At 45.5% G+C, this 20,810-nt stretch overlaps 1 protein-coding gene across 3 annotated transcripts in view; it reads right to left on the reverse strand.

Annotated features, from left to right (window-relative positions):
* Positions 1-15,275, reverse strand: part of SLC2A10 (solute carrier family 2 member 10) — a 43,319-nt gene extending 28,044 nt beyond the window's left edge. Inside the window, exons 1-7 of one of the 3 annotated variants that reach the window (XM_029613092.1) lie at positions 15,084-15,275; positions 12,794-12,871; positions 10,963-11,108; positions 10,157-10,246; positions 8,189-9,556; positions 6,095-6,217; positions 3,741-3,876 (exon numbers count right to left, since the gene is read on the reverse strand). In XM_029613092.1, coding sequence (XP_029468952.1) covers positions 3,741-3,876; positions 6,095-6,217; positions 8,189-9,556; positions 10,157-10,160 — 1,631 coding nt within the window. In that variant the 5' untranslated portion in view covers positions 10,161-10,246; positions 10,963-11,108; positions 12,794-12,871; positions 15,084-15,275. The other 2 variants (XM_029613093.1, XM_029613094.1) reach the window with 2 other exon arrangements.
* Between the last annotated feature and the right edge of the window lie 5,535 nt (positions 15,276-20,810).

The following is a 20,810-nucleotide window of genomic DNA, read 5'->3' on the forward strand; positions in this document are numbered from 1 at the left end:
AGTCTTCTGAGTATCCTGAGTCTTCATCCGAGTCTTCTGCGTATCCTGAATCCTTGTTCGAGTTTTCTGAGTCTTTGTCCGAGTCTTCCAAGTTCCTGAGTTCCTGTCTTGTCTTGTTCCTGCCCTCAGCCTCCGTCTTGCCTCACGCACTCGTTGTTCCCAAGCAGCGGGTCCGGAAGGGCTACTGAGTAGCCGGAGGGCTACTCTTGTGACCAGCATTGCGTTGCTGGGTCACACTGGTGCGTTAAGGTTCAGTGGAGGGCTGACCCTGCCTTGTTCCTCCCTGAGTCATGCCGAGGTCCAGGGGCTCACGCTCTCCCATGAGCTAGCGACCGCGCTTCTGCGCTCTCAACACCAGCCTTAGGCCTCACCCGCATCAGGATCCGCAGGCCTCGCGGTCGCAACACACATTAATAGTTACTACCCCTACCACGGTCATCCTTTCTTTCTCTAACGACAAGTGCAGATCTGAAATCTTCTGGATAAAAAGGTTAACTAAACTTTCCCTACCACGCAGCTCATCTTCAGCTCTTTCAGAACCTCTCACTAAGTTTAGAATTATTTAATGAAACATTCATACTCTGTGTATAATAATCTCTTCAAACCTCAAAATCTCTTTGTTTATATTTAGTCAAACCTTCTACATATTCCCGCCTTGCCTCCACAGTCTTCAGTTTCCCCCGTTTTCTGTCTGCTTGACAAGTTTCTTTTTTTTTTTTTATTTATGCTTGATAAGTTTCTAATCATAAATCCAATGGTTCTTTCTAGAAACAAGGGGCTCTAACCTTCTAGGTGGGGTTTTTTTTTGTTTTTACAAATATTACCTTTTTGCGGGGCTACAACATTATATTCTGACTCAGAACACCCTTCCAACAATCTTCTGATTCTGTACAGGTCATTTACTCTCTGTTAAATCGCTCTCATTTCTGTTAGTCAGTTTCCATAAGATTTCACACACAGGTCGGTCTTATCTTTTACTGACTTCTTTTCCTTCATCTCAATTTTAATCTCTCTTTGGCTCCTTAGGGACCAACAAATAATCAAATGGTCAGACCATAATACCTCAAATATATCTTCCCGCAGCTAATTTGACCATTTTATTTTTCAGTGCCTTGATGGGATTTAATGCTATGCATCTCTTTTAGGACAGCAGCAGTGGAAGTCGCACTGTCAACCTGCAAGCCCTGCATAAACCTGAAGTCACGCACAACCCGAGGCGGGCGATGGGACATGAGCGTGCGCTCAGACAGGCTGCATGCAATGTTCATTCAGTTTTCAGTGCAGGCTCTGGACTTCATGATCACTATGATTTGCAAGAGGCTTTGCTAAGGAAATGCAGTGTTCAGTTACCTTGCTAATAATACTCTTGAGCAGCTGAAATCAGGGCACTGTCTGGTGCAGTCCAGTTAAGGCAGGTAAGCTCTCAAGAGCAGCTCTCTTTGGAAAGCCAGCCGGGCAAGCAACTTTTGAGCTTTGGCTTCACCAGCCGCAAGCATTTTATTTATTTATTTATTTATTTATTTATTTATTTATAATGTTTCTTTGACATATGACCACTCCAGCAAGCTAATCTAGCCTGAGCTCTCTAGAACCTGCAGAAAAAAAAAGTTTCCATTAGCTAAATCTGCACCGACAGCAGAGGCATTTCTCTTCCCAGGCTTCACTGCTGATAGCTGCCACTAATAATCCACTCCAAATACTGTCACACGAGTGGAAGAGGGAAAAAAAGAAAGGTCAGGAAAAGCATAAACTGTAAGAACTCTTGGAATCTTGGAAAGAAAAATGTTGCGGTTCTGGCCGCGAGTACCGCGGCCAGGCCCTCGGACCTGCTCCCCGCTTCCAGAGGTCGGGTCTGCGGCCTGGTTGGCAGCGTCCCCGCTGGGGCTGCACCCGCTGCAAGCCCTCCCGTGGACGCCCGGCTCTAGGCGCGCGCGCATGCCACTTGGGCGATTTTCTAGGCCGTTTCCCGCCACTGGTGACTCCGCCCAACTTCTGACGTCAGACGCCATGGCCTTGATAAGCCGGCCACAGCCATCCAGTCTTTTCCTTGCAACGGGTTAGATTCCCGGTTTCCTGTTTCACTGTGCCCCGGAGTGACTCGCCTTGCTTTGTCGCTCCGTTCCTGCTACAGTACCTGCTGGTTCGTGCCTGCCTACTGCAGTTCTGGTTTGGTTCCGGCCAGCCTGCTATAGTACCTGGTTCCAGTACCCGAATCCTGCTACTGTTCCTGCCTGGTTCCGGTACCCAATCCTGCTACTATTCCTGCCTGGTTCCAGTATCTGAATCCTGCTACAGCTTCCAGGGTGAAGAGCATCTACGTCCTGCCTGAACATCTGCCTCCCAGCCTGCTATTCACTAGAGACATTGACCACCTTTCCCAGTCTCCAGCGGGACGGCCCAAGTGTCCACTAAACAGAGACTCCCATAACAAAAAATACATTTAAAAAATCTTAAAAGTGGGGCTGGCTTGGCTGTGGTGCTGGAGAGTCAGGATCAAGCTTGCAGACCTGCGGGGCCTGGCCACGAATGATGGTGAAATGCTCAAGATCAGGGAGAGGAAGGGAAGTTGGCTACTTCTACAGGAGCAACCCCTGCAGGCAGAAGAGCAGCACTGCAGGGATCTATCTCAAAGGAGACTTGTCTTCCAGGCCATGGCCAGTGAAGGAATCCGAGTTGCCAGGGCATACTTTCTGAGAGAGGGGGGACTATCACTGAAATTGGAGAGCCTTCATTCCATAGTACTGCCAAATGTTGTACATCAGTATGTTACATCTTCTGTCGGCATGAAGAGCACTTCATACTGATCAGACTTATAGGGGGGTTCTCAACCCAGCCCTCAGGACAGAGCCAGTTAGTGGAGTTTTCAGAATATCTACAATGAATATGCATGAAATAGATTTGCATACAATACAGACAGTGCATGAACATCTCTCTCATTTACATTCACTGTGGATATCCTGAGAACCCAACTGGCTGGGTGTTTTCCGACAATTCGGTTGATAACTCCTAGATTTAGAGGACAAATTGGAAATGCATAGCAAGTCAACCAAGCCAAAGTAAGATTTCAAGTTAAAACCTGGGCTTGAACCAATGCTGCCCTGGGATGGAGATTATAAGGCTAAGAACATAAAAGACTGGACTCTGTGGTTCTTGCTTAAGAAGGATTGTTTCTTGTATTACATCTTGTCCTTCACTGCAAAATAGCCCTCCATTTGTAGCTTACTTTTCAAAGGAAGAGACGCTGAGCGAGTGTGTGTGCGAGTCCATCTCACAGACTGCTTTTGCACGTGTTGTATGTCCTAACCATGTACATTGTTCAACACATGTCGGGGGGTCCAAGAGGATCTGATGGGAGTATTTTATTTTCGATCCATGTCTGTGCGCATGCGTGCATCCTGAGGGCAGGCCCCATTAGCTCTGCATAGAACCTCTGGTTCAGATTTGTACAGCAGTGCGTGGCCTAGCGAGCTCTACAGAGCCAACGGTCAGTGGTTATATTGCTCCTTCAGAGTATTATCTTGGAGGGAGGTTACAAAGAAATGGGTTACCGACCAATGAGTTGCACACGCAATAAGGCACCTGAAGGCCCACAGCCAAGAATGAGTTTGTATATTGGGATCTCCACCATCTAGAAAAGCTGCCCCGTTGAGTTTTATTTATCTATTGTTTTTACATTGTAGGGTGGTTTATTTCTACCCCTTTTTTGCTCAGGATTTATGAGAATGGTTGAATTCACCTACCTTTTACCCGAAAACTGTTTGTCAATCTCGTCAAGTGATTGCCCTTTGGTTTCAGGAACACAGAGGTAAATAAAGAGAACGGCGGCCACTCCCATCACGCCATAAAGAAGAAAGGTCCAAGACAAGCCGATAGCACCTCGAGTAAAAGAGCAGGACAATCATGCAGTTGCATTTCCCCTTGAAAAAGACCCAGAATCCTGTAAGTTGTAGGACTCATTGCCCTTAAATAATGCTGACCTTTTTAATGCTAGGGGAGGGGGAAGTTTTCAATAGCCCGCTTAGATTCAAAGCTCTTTTGTAGCCAGTACTTCGTGGCAAATGTCTGAAGAGAAAATTAGCCCAACAGGTAGGCAGGTCCAGAAGCTCCACTATTTCTGTGGAATGAGGAGCACACTGGTAAAACTGTGTGCCTAGAGCGATTGAAGACTCAAATTCCATGCCTGAATTCTCGGACCTGCACCTGCCCAAGGAAATGCCTTTTTAAAATCCGGCTAAAGGTGCGGGTGTTGTGTGAAAGGACGCACGGACCGTTAGCCAGTGGAAGGGGCAATTTTCAGCCTGGAGGATCTGACCTGCTAATGTCTGAGTTAGTCAGAGTGATCAGCACCAGTAGTTTACCAACGTGGTCAGATGCTCCGAGGATGGACTCTGATAGCAATAAAAATGCAGCCATTTCCCATAAGGCTCCATCATTTCAACCTCAGTTACTGCTTTGTACAAAACCTGAGCTCGAGCTTCCCCAATATAAAACCATTCCGTTTAGGCCTCCGGGCGTGCTGTAATAGGTATGTATTTATCTTAAATATCTTATATTCCGCTTTTGCAAAACTTTCATTTGGTTCCTACATGGTTTTATAACGTTGTTAGGGAATCCTGTAAAACTGCAGAAAAGAGGGTCTCCTGACTATTTATTTATAACAAACAAATGCTGGGTAGTGAAGAGATTCCACACGGAAAACTAACAAAAAAAGTCACAGATCCAAAAATGAAAGGCAATAGTTTCAAGATGAGCACATAAATTCTTCTAATATATATTTTACTCATTATTATTTTTATTTTTCTAATTATTATTTACATTTTCTTTTCTCTGGAGGAAAAGACCTCTGAGACCGGCGTGAGCTACAAAGGCACCAGCACTCATTCCTATCATCGGTCACAAAAACCTCCTTCCTCTCCACCTTTTTTTCATATGGGAATACGTTCAGATGTGAATGTGAAAGTGCTAAAGTCTTTGAATAAAATCGAATAACCTCAACTGTCCAAATCCCAATATTATTCACCTGATGAAACAGTGCTTACCTTAGAAAGCGAGCACTGTAGAAGCTGGGCTGCAACGATGAATAGAAAAAACGCCGACGTGTACGCGTTCCGCCCTCAGCTGCTTCGGCGCAGTTCTTTCTCCATTGTTGGTTTTTTAAAATTTTTAAATGCTACTTTTCAATGATGTTAGCACTAAAAATATTTGCTTTTATTTTGTTCAGCCTCAAAAAGTGAACGCAGTCTGCTCTTCGTCTTTCGAATAATGGCACAGAAACATCTCTACGCCATGACGTGCTAACATCATTGAAAAGTAGCATTTAAAAGTAAAAATAAACCAGCAATGGAGAAAGAACTGCGCCGAAGCAGCTGAGGGCGGAACGCGTACACGTTTTTCTATTCATCGCTGCAGCCCAGCTTCTACAGTGCTCGCTTTCTAAGGTAAGCACTGTTTCATCAGGTGAATAATATTGGGACTTGGACCTGTTGGGGTTCTTCAGTTTTATTAAAAGTCTTTAGCACTTTCACATTCACAACTGAACGTATTCCCATATAAAGAAAAGGTGGAGAGGAAGGAGGTTTTTGTGACCAATGATAGGAATAAGTGCAGGTGACTTGTAGCACACGCCGGTCTCGGAGAAAACTAGAATAATAATTAGAAAGATAAAAATAATAAATAAGATATATATTAGGAGAGTTTATGTGCACAATTTTAAACTATTTATTTATTTATGTATTCATTCATGTGGTCGTGCCCACAGTAATGGGTGTAATCATAAAATACCTGCCCAAGCATGACCCCAAACTAGGGCAACTGACCATACAGGTCATAGCATTTATCTGAAAATGCCCACTGCCAATGGCAATACTGCCATTACCACCTCGAATAAGACAAGAACATTTTTAAAAATATTAACGTTTTAGTATTTTTTTTTACTTTTTGAAAGTCATGTTAGTGGCGAGAGTCAGGGGGCTTGCACTGGCTGTTCATGCCTACTGAACCAATCCGTTGATTGGCCTGCACTAGCATCCCATGTTTTATAATGTATTCATTTCTGCCACTGAGAACATGAGAAAAATAAATATTAGCTACTTACCAATTACATCCAGAAATGAAAGGGTGATGAGTATGTTTGCCACCCAGTTAAAGCTGTTGCAGAATGCAAATGCTCTTCCTCTTATTTCAGCAGGATAAATTTCACTCAGCACCAGCCATGTCACTATTGGGAGTTAAGAGTGCAAGAGAAAAACGTTTTACGCACTTTGCAAGGATGGTAGCAACTTAACAGGGGAGATGGAAGTACCTAACGCCCTCTATAGTGGCAGCGCCGTCTAGCACTGGAAATATTTCAAATGAACTGGCGTTAGGAGAACGACAGGCCCATGCAGCAATTAGGCAGGAGAACAGGGGGAGAGGTCAGGAAGGGTGGGTCCTGATTCAGAAATGGGTCCTATATACTTGAAGCATAAGGCAGGCCAAGATTCAGTGCCTGAGAGAATCATGCCGCTAATGGATAATCCCCATTGACTCCTACTGCATATAACCCACCTGTCTTAGCTCCTACCACTCATGCTTCCTATTACATGTTTAACAGGTTCACCAATCTGGCCTCCAGACAGAGTCCATTTCTCAGCTTCTCTGCCTATTATGGATGACAAATAGCAAGATGTCTTTTAAATATTTAGAGACTCAATATTATATTTCATTATACTCCATTAATATCCTAAACTTAATCCCACCTACAACCACCTACTTTAATCTTTCTCAGTTATGGCCTTTCTGTTTTAGCTCAAAAGTTCTTATTTAATTCTACTGAACATCTTGTATTTCTGTCCTGACTAGGTTATAAGCTCCAACGACTAGGAACTGCGCTTTACCCACAGAAATGCCTTTTTCTAAAATTGCCCGTGGGTAAAAGTGTGCTCATGTGGCCTTTATATGTGTACTTTAACGTGCAAAACTATCCACCAGAAATAGCGGGAGAAATTGCGCAAGGGTTAGTTTTGTCAGGATGATTTTCAAATGAAACTTACACATGTGTACATTCACTTTGAAAATTGATGTAACTTGTGTGTGATAGCCCACAAACGTTATGCAGAAGGTCTCCAGCTGGATCAAGGAAGCCAGGAAAAATTCACAGGTTTTATTGGATTGGTTAAAAAAAACCTATTAAATGATAAGCCATATCTATAGTAAAATCCACTTCGGATTTTGCCCAGAGCTGCCTGCAAATCCCTATCTATATATATTAATCATAAGAATATGCACTCTTTCCGTCACTCTTAAACCAGGGGGAAATCTACTTAAGTTTGAGTTCAAATTCTTCACACATCCTTATTCTTCACTGTATTACTGCCAACCTTGGGCATGCTGCATAGCACTTGTACAGGTCTTAGCACTACCTGGAGGTTTGAGCAGACATCAGTAGACCTCGGTCTGACCTTCTTATAAAGGAGGTGTGCCACTTGATCTGTCAAACCAGTAAAAAATCCATGGGTTTTAGGATCCTTTATCAAAAACAAAAAAGACCCACCATCTCCCTGCCTGACTCCTAGTTCTGATCACTCTCTCTCTCTCAATGTCCCTCCCTCCAACTCCTCCACCCTAGGTGGCAATAGATTCTCCATCCCTCCATGCCAAATGCATGTGGATCCCTTCTCTGCTCCTCTTCCCCCTCCTAACCTATACTGAAGCTATCTCCACTTCTCCCTCTCTTCCTTACCCCAGTGCCAGTGTTCTTCTTCCCAGGGCGGGGAAGGCAGGTTGATGGGGTGGAAGAACAAGAGCAGTGATGGAGGTGGTAGGAATTTTGTGGTGGCTGATGGGAGGGAAAGAGGGACAGAAGAGAGAAAGCACCACAGGAATGGTGAAAGGTTGAAATGGGGAGGAACGTGCATGGCAAGGGAGAGAGCAGGGTGGAGGAGGTGTAAATAAAGGCCAGTCAGCCCTTGTTTTACCATTCTGTCTGAATTATTAAAGGACATGCTTTGAATGATGAATTTCTGCAGAAAAGAAATGAAATATATCTGCATTTTTCCTTTGATTTTAATAGCTTGTTAGTACTTTGAATTCTCTCAAGCACAGAGTACTAATCTGCCTTACTATGCAGGTGCTAAGAGGACAGACGGTGTATTTAGAAGTCAGATATCAATCTTACTGCAAGAACAGCACGTACAAAGTCCATACTTACTTGGCCCAAATCCAATGGAGAATGCACTCACAAATGCCATCATACTCAATAAAATAATCCAATTTAAAGCTGTACGTTCATTAAAAAGCAGGTAACTGGAAGGGGAACTAGTGCTTTGTAGCACTGCATTGTCCGACTGAACATGCCGATTAATATTCCAAGTATTCAAAGAGTTTGTAATTAACCTCTTCTGCCTTGTAGAAGTTAAGTGTGCTGCGAGCGTCTGCAATCCAGGAACAGTAAAGCTTTGATTGACTTGATTTTTGCCAGTGTCTGAAGATAGGGTGAGGAACTGAACGGTGGGCTGGACAGAGGCCAGCTTCAAGGATTCATTGGACAGGTTTGATTTTGCAGCACCACTGCAGTCCTTGTGGGAATCTAATGCAACTGTGCTACTTAGGATACCAATTCCAGTTATGGAGACGGACATAACTATGCAACCAGTAATCAGCAAAATCCTCCTTCCAGCCTTGTCTGCACAAACCATGGCAACCAATGTTGACATGACCTTCATTACTCCTAGGCCAACAGAAGCCAAAACAGCAGAAGAGTCACTTTGGAATCCCACTGCACGGAAGACGGTAGACGCGTAGTAAAGAACGTTGGGCTGCCCCGTAAACTGCTGAAACAGAACCAAACCGAGTCCGACTAAAGTCCTCGTTCTCATGTTGTTACGACGTCTGAAGAGGTCAAGGAAGGAATAAGGTCTCTCATTCTGCAGCTCAGGCTTTTCCTCTTCCGTTCCTTCAATATTCTGTAATTGAATGAGGCCTTTCTGACTCTCTTGGTCCCGAGGCTTTAACTTGGGGGGACTGGAAGGTAGGAAGAGGAGGCTAAAAAACTGCACGGCAGCTGGTATGACAGCCAAGCCAAACATGTATTTCCAGCCCCCCGCCACCTCCGACAAGAAGTAGTTCAGTGCATAAGAAAGTAAAATGCCAACGGTGATGCCCGTTTCGTAAAGGGATACTAACATGCCACGTTGATGGGGACCCACCAGCTCAGAGACATAGATGCAGCAAGCCATGGAGGAGATAGATATGGCAAATCCCACTGTGAGGCGGCCAATCACCAGCCAAACCAAGGATCCAGCCAAAAGCAGGACCAGGCTGCCAGCCAGCACCACCAGATTACTGGCAAGTATTGCGTTTTTCCGCCCATGTTTATCAATGATAAGCCCTCCAATCAAGGAGGCCAAGAGGGCACCAACGAGCAAAGCACTCACAAGGACTTCTTGTTCCAAACAGCTGAGGTAGAAGTCGGCCTGCAGCTGCAGCAAGGCGCCGGAAATGATACCCAGCTCATACCCGAAAATGATCCCTCCCAGCACAGACACCGCTGTGGATAGCAGGACCGCTACAGTGCAACCTGGAAAGTGGAAAATCAAACGTTAATTCTCATCCCGTTCCATGCAAATTAAATGTAAACAGGACATTGCTTATGAGCCGCAGCTAAACAGGTTGATAATGCTGAGGCACACCCAACAGGTACAGCCTACAAAGAGTCAAATTCCAGGAACACAAGATTAGGTAAACAAACTATACAGCATGGGTAGGTGAATTAAATGAAAACAGAAATAAATTAGCCATGCAACCTATTTCCTGTGACTGTAATTGGGTAATATTGTTCCTGGTTTCCTTTCCCATTTGGAATCTGTCAAACAGATCAAGCACCAAAATGATAATCCAGACATTTCAGCCCAAAGGCAATTGTGTGCATGTTTCTCGATTATTATAGAAAAGTGTACTTTGGGATCCTACTAGGAGCAAATATGTCATCAATTCTAATTATTATTATTGGCTTCGGTACCAAATCAGGCAAGCTGTGCACTTACACTTGCCAGCTACAGAAATATCAACAGGCTGTGTTGACTAACAATTAGTGTGTCAAAGCAAATAAAGAATAAAACATGCAGACACGTAAAAGAGAAGAATGAATGGATTTTTAATATGAGAAACAGTCACTTACCCATGCTGAGGTAATGAGTTTCCCAGAAAACTAGTAATTCTTGGAGGACACACTATACATTCATTTTACTACCAAACAGGTCATCTTTATCTGAAAAGCAACATCAAGGGATTAGCATCAGGAGTTGGAATTAATGTTAGGTTGCATATTCCGAGCCTCCCCATCATTTTGACAAAGCTATTTTTTTCGATTGCTGTGCAACAGTAAAAAAAAAGACAGAAACCCCGCCCCCCCTGACCAATAGTGACATTAAAACTTCTCTGCTTTACATAACTTCAGTTCTGGTCAGACAGGTTACAGCTGCTCCTAAAGAAGGTAAACATTTCAAACAAGCTGCATATGGCTAAAGTCTGCAGGTGCTTTATACTTTAGCCTGAATTTTCAATACAGATGTATGCATGCAAATCTGCTTTGAAAATTTGTGGGTGTCCCCGGTATGCGCGCCGACATCTGTGCGCAAAGTTATACCTGCTCCTGAGCCGGTGCAACTCTGAGCGTGCACGACGGTGAGAACCTGCTTTAAAAAAAAAAAAATCCAAACTGTGTGCGCAAAAAACTTTCCCTACCACCAAATTCCGCCCCAGAACACTTCTGGTGAACGTGGGTGAAAAGCGCATTGATAACTGAATTCCTGGCCTTCTTTTACGTGCTCTGGCCCCCCTTTTGATTTCCGAAAGGGGATTTCTGTGCATAAACCGGGTTTTGTGTGCTTAAAACCTTTTAAAAATCAACCCCCAAAGTGGGTAAGAGATTGCCATCTCTTTAAAGGTGGGAAGGGAGGAGGGGGGGGGGGGTCCCCACCTTACCGGCAAGCTGTAGAATGAGCTGACCCCCCCAAAAAAGGTGCCGGTCCTGGCACAAGGCTGTGTCTCAGGAAGGGCACTGGGTCCCGTCCGTGGCTCTCCTGTGTACCGAGCTGATCACATCAAGGCGGGACAGGTTCTGAAAGAGACTGAAGGCAGAGGATCTGAAGCCGGGCTTTGCAACCATGGCAACTGCTTCCCAAGATGCTAATTAAGCAGGACTTGGAGGGCCGAACAATTCGCTAGCGATCACTTCAAACAGCTTTTTAATTTCTGCTGGAGAGACAGTAATGACATGCTCTGTTCAGCTAAACGAGAGCTTAAGCCAAAAACGGCGCAGACTAGCTGGCAGACAGAAAAATAGCTTTCTGGTTGCCATGGAAACTCTGGATCCCGAAACTCAGCCCCTAACCGAGGTGAGGTGGGGATTCTGCAGCACTCGCTCACCTCCTCCTATATCCTGCAATGGAGTTTTGTTTCTCCTCCGATAGTTTCAGGTGCAAACAACCTTTTTTTCTTTTCTAGGGCAGAGCACGTGCTGCGCTGACTGCCTGAAAGCCCCCCCAGGTCAGTTTCCCTCTCCACCATCTGCTGCGAGGCTTTCAGCGAGTCACTTTACCTCTCTGTGCTCCAGCTTCAGCCTGTCAGCAGAGACTTGCGGGCCGATACAGTAAAGTCCGCGGGAGAATCCCGGCGCGTACACAGGCCACTCTCCTGTGTGTGCGATTCTCTATTCAAATGAGGCCCGGCTGTAAAAACAGGCAAAAGGAGGCGCTAGGGACACTAGTGCATCCCTAGCGCCTCCTTTTGGACCGGAGCGGCAGCTGTCAGCGGGTTTGACAGCCGACGCTCTATTTTGCCAGCGTCTGTTCTCGAGCCCGCTGACAGCCATGGGCTCGGAAACCGGACGCCGGCAAAATTGAGTGTCCGGTTTTCGACTCGACAGCTGCTGGCTGACTTCAAATTTTTTTTTTTTTACTTTTGGAAACTTTCGGGACCTCTGACTTAATATCGCCATGATATTAAGTCAGAGGGTGCACAGAAAAGCAGTTTTTACTGCTTTTCTGTGCACTTTCCCAGTGCCCGATGAAATTAGCGCCTACGTTTGGGTAGGCGCTAATTTCTGAAAGCAAAATGTGCGGCTTGGCTGCACATTTTGTTTTCTGAATCGCGCGGGAATACCTAATAGGGCCATCAACATGCATTTGCGGGCACTATTAGGTTCAGGGTGGTTGGACGCGCGTTTTTGGCCCCTTACTGAATAAGGGGTAACGCTAGCGCGTCAAAAACGCGTATCCAATGGCCCGTTGGTGAGGTGCACACCGAATCTGTTCCGTACAGAGAGAGACAGAGGACTTTTTCCTTCCATAGCAATTCCAACATTCTTCTGAATTGCTCTGGCTGGAAAGTGCCCCAGCCCAGGCAACGCTACATTTCCTGGGGCAAGAGCTGGCATTCCCGGGCAGCAAATCAGGAGCTTCGAGATTTGGCATCCATAAACAGCAACTTTTGCATTTTGTCCCATATCACTACTCCCCGCCCAGGGACTACGGAAAGCAACCCTTCCTGAGCCAGGTAGAAAATACCCCACGCTGCCTCTCGGAGATTGTGATTGTGAAACCAGTTCAAATAATTACATTTTTTTTTTTTATAAATACATTTTCTAGAAGAAAACGTCCACTTGATTTGCAGGATTTATTCAGGTGAACTAAATTAATTTTTAAAAATTACTACTGCTGTGCCTGACATCAGAGGAGAGCAAAGGAAATGAAGATATGGACTTTTTTTAAAAAAAAATAAAAAATGCCCTCTTCTATGGTGAACACCCCCTCACCTCTCATGTTGGCAGGGACTAGATGAATCAATTAACAGAGAGTGGTCCACAGTTCAGGCTCTGCCGTTAGTGCTGCATCTGAAAAGAGGAAAGACATTTTTACTGTGCTTTGGAATCGCTGAGGACAGCAGAGCGCAAAGCTTCATACGGCGAATTGGGAGAGTCACCTCCAATTCTCTTGTACTTTTTAACATTATAGCGATTGCCTGGCAGTGTCCTGCTGCTCAGTGCAAGCATCCGCAGGAAACCTTCAAACACAGGCCACCAAGGAGTTTTTTTGTCCATTATTTCCCTGCTTGCCTGGCTGTCACCATGCTGGTCCTTTGGCAGCGAGGCACAGGATCAAGAAGTCACAATTCCCTGCAGAGGTCGATTCAGTCGCTCTCTCCTATCAGCCACTGGGTGTCACTGTACAGCACCAACCAGACACTTCCTGGGGCTTCCTGACTCCCTATAATTCTACAGAGTGTGAAGTCCTGGTCTCAGTGACTTTCCTTGTCTGAAGCCATCATAAACTGATCAGCTTATTTTCTGGACAGCAATGTCTATTTTATTTATTATGTATTTTTTTCTAGCCCATACCTTTTCATTGGTAGCTCAAAGCGAGTTAAATTCAGGCACAGTATTTTTCCTGTCCCCGGAGGCCGAGGAAGAGCACATGTTTTGACCTGCAGTTGTCCGCACATTTTTTGTGTGCAAATGTTATTCCAGATGCAGCAAGGTGTTTTACACCCAAAAAAAGCTGTGTGTAAAACTGTGCATCCTGCTTAGCGCCCTTGCATGAAAATCCCATACAAATTAAGGCATTAACACTTACCCCCAATGCAGAGAGATGCAATGGCAATGGCTTACCTCAGGTTTTCTTAGTGCTGGAAATTTTACTCCTGCTCAGAGGAGGAGTCCAGAATTCAGCACTTATGTCAGTCTATGGTCAGGAGCTGAAATTCTCACACCAGGCTTTGTGCTCGCAAAGCATGTTTTGTGTGCATAAATATTATTTATTTATTTATGCACACAAAAAAAATGGTTTGAGCGTTCAAAAGCACTTTTGATTGCATAAATCACGTCTGAGAGACTCCCCAGCTCCCCATAGTTTTTAACTGCATTCAGCCTGCACTGAGCAGTGAGCACACATTTTAACTCTGGTTTGGATGCACACTTTCCAGTCTGTGCACTTTTCTAACTCCCAATACATTTGCATAAAATGAGCTTACTGCATCAGGAGTTAAAACAGTTTTTAACCTGAGCATTAAAGTTTTAACCCACACGTTATTTGCATCAGTCCCCCAAGTGGCTTGGCCCAGATCACAAGGGGCAGGAGCGAGATTTGAATCCTGCTTGCCCAGGATCTCAGCCTGCTGCTCTACTTGGCTACTCCTCCGCTCCCAGGCTACTCACAAATGTATATGTGCCAGCAGCTCAGGAGCATTGCTAACTTTCAGACGGTAAGTATGCAGACATACAGGTTTCTAGGACAAACAGAGAAACTAGAGCAGGGAGCAGTGGCAGCACCCAGACCAAGGACGATTGATGCCCCAGTTGTCCGATTCTGTGCAATCGGGTTATCGGAAAGGGCCCACGTGGGAATCGCTCATACTGAGAGCCGGGGGAGGCTCGGTGGGTGCAGGGGTCCTTGATGCTAATCACAGGCCAACATCTGTCATGCAGCTCTCCCCCCTCTGTCTCCCACGGCAAAGAATTACTTTGTGTAATTGTATTACATTTCTCCTCTCTTTTTCCGTTACTTACGCTGGCCTTACTTGAAAAAAAAAAAAAAAGTATTACGAAGGGATAATTAAAAACTAATGAGATTAGATCGGGCCCAAAATATCGTTCTAGGTTTTAAAAAATCTTTCAACAGTCAACTCGAAACATTTAAATCATGTTCGGGAAAAACAAAATCGAGGACTACCCTCACCAAAGTGACAAACATTTCAGAAGAATTAAGTGTATTATATATAGTTATGTGGAGGGAAAAACAATCGCTTACATTTACTTCTATTTATCTAACTCTATATAGAAACAGACAACAGGAATGCAGCGACTTTGCAAGCGCCGGTCAAACATCGCGGATCCCGACTGCCCTGCTGGCAGATTTTGTCCCGATCTCTTCTTTGTTGCTGCTCGAAGCAATGCCAAACCCTGCCCACCGAAATCAAACCCTAAAACCGACCCAGGCCAGCAATCCGCGGAGGAACTCCAGCCTGGCAAGTGGCCTACAGGGCAGGAGGCAAGTTAGGCGCTCAGCTGGCCAGATGTGAGCCCAGCAGCAGCAGCAGCACTCACTTACCGGATCCGGACACAGAGGAGGAGGTCAGCTCGGCGGAGAAGTTACAAAGTCGCTTTCACTCTCTCGCCAGCCACGACGACACCCTCTTAAAGGCACAGAGAGCCGACGAAAACCACAAGCCCAGCGTTAAAAGGAAGCAAAGCGGCCGCTCCGGTGACTCCTTGTAACGCCACGCTCAGCCAGGCTTGGTTTTCCGCCCGGGACAGTAAATCCAGGCCTGGATCAGGCTCTCCTGGCTGACATGGAGCTACCTCCAACCATCGCTCAGCCTCCTCAGTGCATCACACTGTCACTGTTCCAGCAGCTTTGCCATTTATTACATTTGGTAAATGGTTTTTTTCCTACCTTTTAACTCCAGGCTACAATCATCAAACTAAAAAACAATGCTAAACATGACAGATAAGCAGGATTATTCCAGGGGTAGAAGCTGCCCACAAAGAATGTTTGCATACAATGGAGGTGTGTAAGATTAATTTTAGGCAAGCTAGATAGATCTCAGCTACGGATCAGAACAGACTCCTACTGAAATACCTTCCTGGGGAAAAGTGCAAACTGAAGCACCTAACTTGCAGAGAGGGATATATAAGACATAGCATTTGCTTATTTGAAATAGATGAGCTGAGGAGGAACAGAGAGCTGGTTCTTTTTTTCAGAGTCTCCGGGCCCATACAAAGTCCTCTGGATTTCCTACGATGCTGGTTTATATGAGGGCATATAAGGCAGGTGTTCGTTCGTTTGTTCCTTATTATTCTTTATTTAATGTTTTATCTTTATTTCTGTCTGTCTCCTATTTACCTGTATTGATTTATGTACAGCTTACTGTGATACTGTATTTTAATGTTGATATTACTTTGCTGATTTATTATCCATATATTCACATTTAGTAAACTAAGTTTTGTTCTGCAATATTTGTTTCTGTGTGTTCTATGACACAATATAAAATATACCCCCACACGACCACCGTGCACATTTGGCGTCACTACAGGATTATATTCATATTATGTCATTGCAACACAATATTGGGGGTGGGATTAGCAATTGTTTTCCAGAGTGTTAGATATATTCAGAAAGTGACAAAAAGAATTTGTGTCCTTTTTGCTGTTAATGCTGGGATCATGTGTAAGTCTAGCACTAGTCCTGGTGTCCAGGCTTTTGATCGCATGTCTGGCTGGACTACTTACGAACAGTTTAATGTTCCAGCGCAATTACTGAACCAAATAGACACTGCAGATTTAAGGGAATTTATAGCATTAGGACACAAATCTGATTTGATTTTAGAGATTGCCGTCTTTTCCAGAGAAGGGTGGCAAATGTCAGGAACTGTTTGGCATCAGGTCTTATGCTTTTGTCTGATTGCCACTGCAGTGAAGAACTGCTGTCTGCCCAATTCCTGGAGCAAGGAACTGCTCCAGATCCAGGAATCACAGCCCAGTCTCAATTTACACTTGTAGTAGACTTGGACTATTATGTAGGGATTCAAAATTGTGTCATGGGGGAACATAGGGGCTCCACTGTTGGAGATATTGACAATTTGGTTGCTGTAGCTTCAATTACTAGTGTTAAAGTTTTAAAACTTGAAAGGACACAGGGAGTTAAGGGGTTAACAGCAGAGAGACAGGAGGGTGAGTGGGGGATGCAGGAAAATGTTTCTGAGAGGCAAATGCAAACAGAGGAGAAAACTCCTTTAAATGAATTGCTCTTTCATTTTAAAAGTTACAAACAGACTGATGGGAAATTAAAGATATTTTGCAGGTAATGAACTTGATTTAGCAAGAATGTTTAATTTCATTTGCAGTAAAGTAAAATCTGTATCTTGTCAGAACAGGGATTGCATCCCTCTCTTAATGACTAGCATTGAATTTGTACAACAACTAATAAGGTTAGTTTCTTTAAGCGCTAGGTAAATACTTGTGTGAAAATGATCAGCATTGCTCTATGGTTCAACTTTCTTTTTCATGCCTGCGTCAGCGAAGATCCTGCTACAAAGGGGAGACGAGATTAAAAGGAAGTTCTTCTGGTCCTGAATCAGACCGGAACGCCTGTCACGTGACTAAATGTGTTCATACATTTTTATATTTTATCCCTATTATAGGTATTGAAATACTACAGATACTGTTTATTTACTTAGGGAAAGAACCTGTATGGCAGAATGAGCTGAAGCATGCAGTTAGTTTCTGAGTGCCTTGCTCTTTGAACAAAGCAGATATTTGTATCTGTTTATACAGAGATCTGATATAAAAGATGAGATAAACTTCCTTCTTATCTTATTGCTTTTTGCTTCAAAAATTATAGAGAGGGATTTCCTCCTATTATATAATTTATTCTCCTTCATTTTATTTTTATTTCATATCAGGTATTATTTCATACACATGCATCTGACTTAATGATGGGAGTGCAAAGGTTTTGCTTTAATGACAAGCTTCGGGAACACTATCTTGAAAGAACTGTACACACTATGACCGGGAGGAGGGAAAACCATCACATTCTTTGCAACCGAAAGACCCACCTTCAACCTTTCATTTTTGGACTGCAGTGCCTAGAATTTATGCATAAGCTCTGTCCTCATGTTTTCCTGTTTTTATTTGTTTTATGAAGCAATATATCTCTATTTGATGAAATATTTTTATGATACACTTAGGGGTATTTTATAAAGTGTGCGCATATGTGCGGGCGGCCAATTAAGGAGCGGACTGGGAGGGAACTTCCCTACCCCCCCCCTTCCCAACCTCCGTCCCTCTTCCCCTCTCCTCTCCTCTCCTCCCCACCCCCTAAACCCTACCTTTTTTTGTTATTTTTCTTTGTTTGCAACTTACCTCTGCTTGGGAGCTGAAGTAAGTTGCCGGCCGGTGCGCAGATCTCCAGGACAGCGAACAATGGTGCTGTCCTGGCCTGCCCAGAACACTAGATATATACGGCTATGCGCGTATCTATTAAATCCAGCGTACTTTTGTTTGCGCGGGCGCAGTCTTTAAAATCTACCCCACAATGAAAGCCGGCCTAGGTACTCTGACAAACAGGTGGCTCCCCAAAAGTCAGAATAGGCTAACCATGTGTACAACTACCTGAACGGAGATTGCAACGGATGACAGAAGATACTGAGACCAAGCTGCAAAAGCTCCTGGCAGAATAAAGCTACGCTTTGCTATTTTAAATTGGCCAGTTTCTAGGTCAATTAAACTCCAGGTGTACTTAGATGGAGTTTAGGTAATAATTGATAAAGTCATATGACCAATTACACAGAGAGAGCAATAGACTAATAGACTGTGCTTTCCCTCTTTAGTTAAGGTACTTTGTACATTGCAGACAGGCACTGGTAGATCTGCTTGTCTGTAATCAGAATGAATTCACCAAGTAGAAATGCAAAAGACCTTCTATGCTGCATATAATACGGGCATCCAGGACATACTCTCTCACATCCACCCTTTACATTCCTCAATAAGCACAGACAATGGGGTTTTGGGTTTAACAAGGCCGCAGCTTTAATATAACCTGGAGGCCCGAGCCTCAATAACATTACAAAGTCAACAACAACAATCTTCCGGTCGTCCGCCACTCCTCTAGCAAGACGACTCTCCACCAGCCGCTCGGCTCGCCGTTGCCTCCTCACCAGGTTCAGACTCCAACCTCCTTCCAGCAAAGGAGCCAACCCAGTGGGCCACCGCCGCCTTCTAGCAAGTAGCCAGGCCTGCCGAATGACTCCCGCCGCCTTCTAGCAAGGAGTCCACCACAAAATCACTCGTCAGGAGTACATCTCCCTTAAATCGTCCCATGAATCCAACATCTCATCCATATATAAACAGTGTACCGCCAGCATTGGCTCGGGCCATCCGCTGCGACAGCCATCACAATTCAAATAACAGACAACAATAATAATAATAATAATAATAATAATAATAATAAGGGTGGGCGGGAGGGAAAACGGCCTCTGCCTCTCGGAGCAGCCGCGCCACAGAGAAAGACTGTGCCGCGCTGCTCAGAGACAGCCCCTACCCTAGATTCGAGCACGGCTCGCTGGCCAATCAGAATTGGCCATCGCAGCCTCAGCTCCTCCTTCTGCCCCTAACTTTACCTCACGATAGTCCTCACCTTCCCCTGACCCTAACTTCCCCCCCAGCTGCCTGTCCTTCCACTGACCCCTGCCTTCTTGGGCCCTTCCCTCTTCCTATGGCGCCCCTACTCCCAGGGACCTGCCCCCCCCCCCCCTCTCGAGCTTGCCTGGGCCCGCATTACCATGGCCTGCCAGTCATGTCGACTGTCAGACCCTCCATAATACGGGCATCCAGGACATACTCTCTCACATCCACCCTTTACATTCCTCAATAAGCACAGACAATGGGGTTTTGGGTTTAACAAGGCCGCAGCTTTAATATAACCTGGAGGCCCGAGCCTCAATAACATTACAAAGTCAACAACAACAATCTTCCGGTCGTCCGCCACTCCTCTAGCAAGACGACTCTCCACCAGCCGCTCGGCTCGCCGTTGCCTCCTCACCAGGTTCAGACTCCAACCTCCTTCCAGCAAAGGAGCCAACCCAGTGGGCCACCGCCGCCTTCTAGCAAGTAGCCAGGCCTGCCGAATGACTCCCGCCGCCTTCTAGCAAGGAGTCCACCACAAAATCACTCGTCAGGAGTACATCTCCCTTAAATCGTCCCATGAATCCAACATCTCATCCATATATAAACAGTGTACCGCCAGCATTGGCTCGGGCCATCCGCCATAGACACGGACAAGAAATGTCCGTGACCCCCCAAAGATGCGGCCAAATTACAAAGGGAAGAACTCCTCCAAGGCCTCCTGAATCGAATTGAGGAATAGGTCCATCCCGAGAAACGAAAGGTGTACACCGTCCCTTCCAAACAACCCTGCTACCGACCCCCAGGACCATTCGTAACGAATGTGCCTGCCACCCATCCGCACTAACCAGGACCCAATCTGCTGGTTGGCTTTGGATCTACTGCGACGCCAAATTACCTTATCCGATTCAGCAGGCCTTAACAAAACATCAGACCAACACACCACAACAGATGGTAACATCATAGAAATCATCATTAGATCCTTTCGGACCATACTTATGAACTGCCTGGCGGGCAGCTTACCCCAATCATTGCCCCCCAGATGAATTACCACCGCCCGAGGCAGCCCCAGCCGTTCGCGCGCGTCCCACACGCAAGGAATCAGCTCATCCCAAACCATGCCCCGCCGCCCCAACCAATGAATCCGAGCCCCCCTCTTGTGCAAGTCCAAATGCGGTCCGTAAGGTCGGCCGCAAGCATGTCTGTGGGCCCAGTGGGTATAAGAATGCCCCACGATCCACGCTGCCCTTCCCGCTGTATCAGCACCTGGAAAGAAATAAGAGTTAATACGGTTCTCTACCGCCCCGAGCCGGGGCGAACATACCCTTGAAAGGCATCAGATCGCCACCGCCCTATCCGCTGAATCACCGCCCCCGGTAAACCCGCCTCCGCCGCCGCAGTTGCCGCGCCGATCCGGAAGGAATGAGTCCCGAAACGGCCAACTACCAAACCCACAGCCGACAACGCCTCCCGCAGAACTCTCTCAAATTGAAACCGCGTCAACGGGCGAAGATCCTCATGAATCAAAAACGGACCCCACCTTGGGGCCCGCGACCTACAATACTGCGCTGCGTTGAACACCGGGCACGTACACAAACCAGGCACAGCCCGCAGCTCCACCGACATCCCTTTTCCAGCCTGATCAGTTTTGGAT

Source organism: Rhinatrema bivittatum, chromosome 8, assembly GCF_901001135.1.
Source record: "Rhinatrema bivittatum chromosome 8, aRhiBiv1.1, whole genome shotgun sequence".
Taxonomy (NCBI): Eukaryota; Metazoa; Chordata; class Amphibia; order Gymnophiona; family Rhinatrematidae; genus Rhinatrema; species Rhinatrema bivittatum.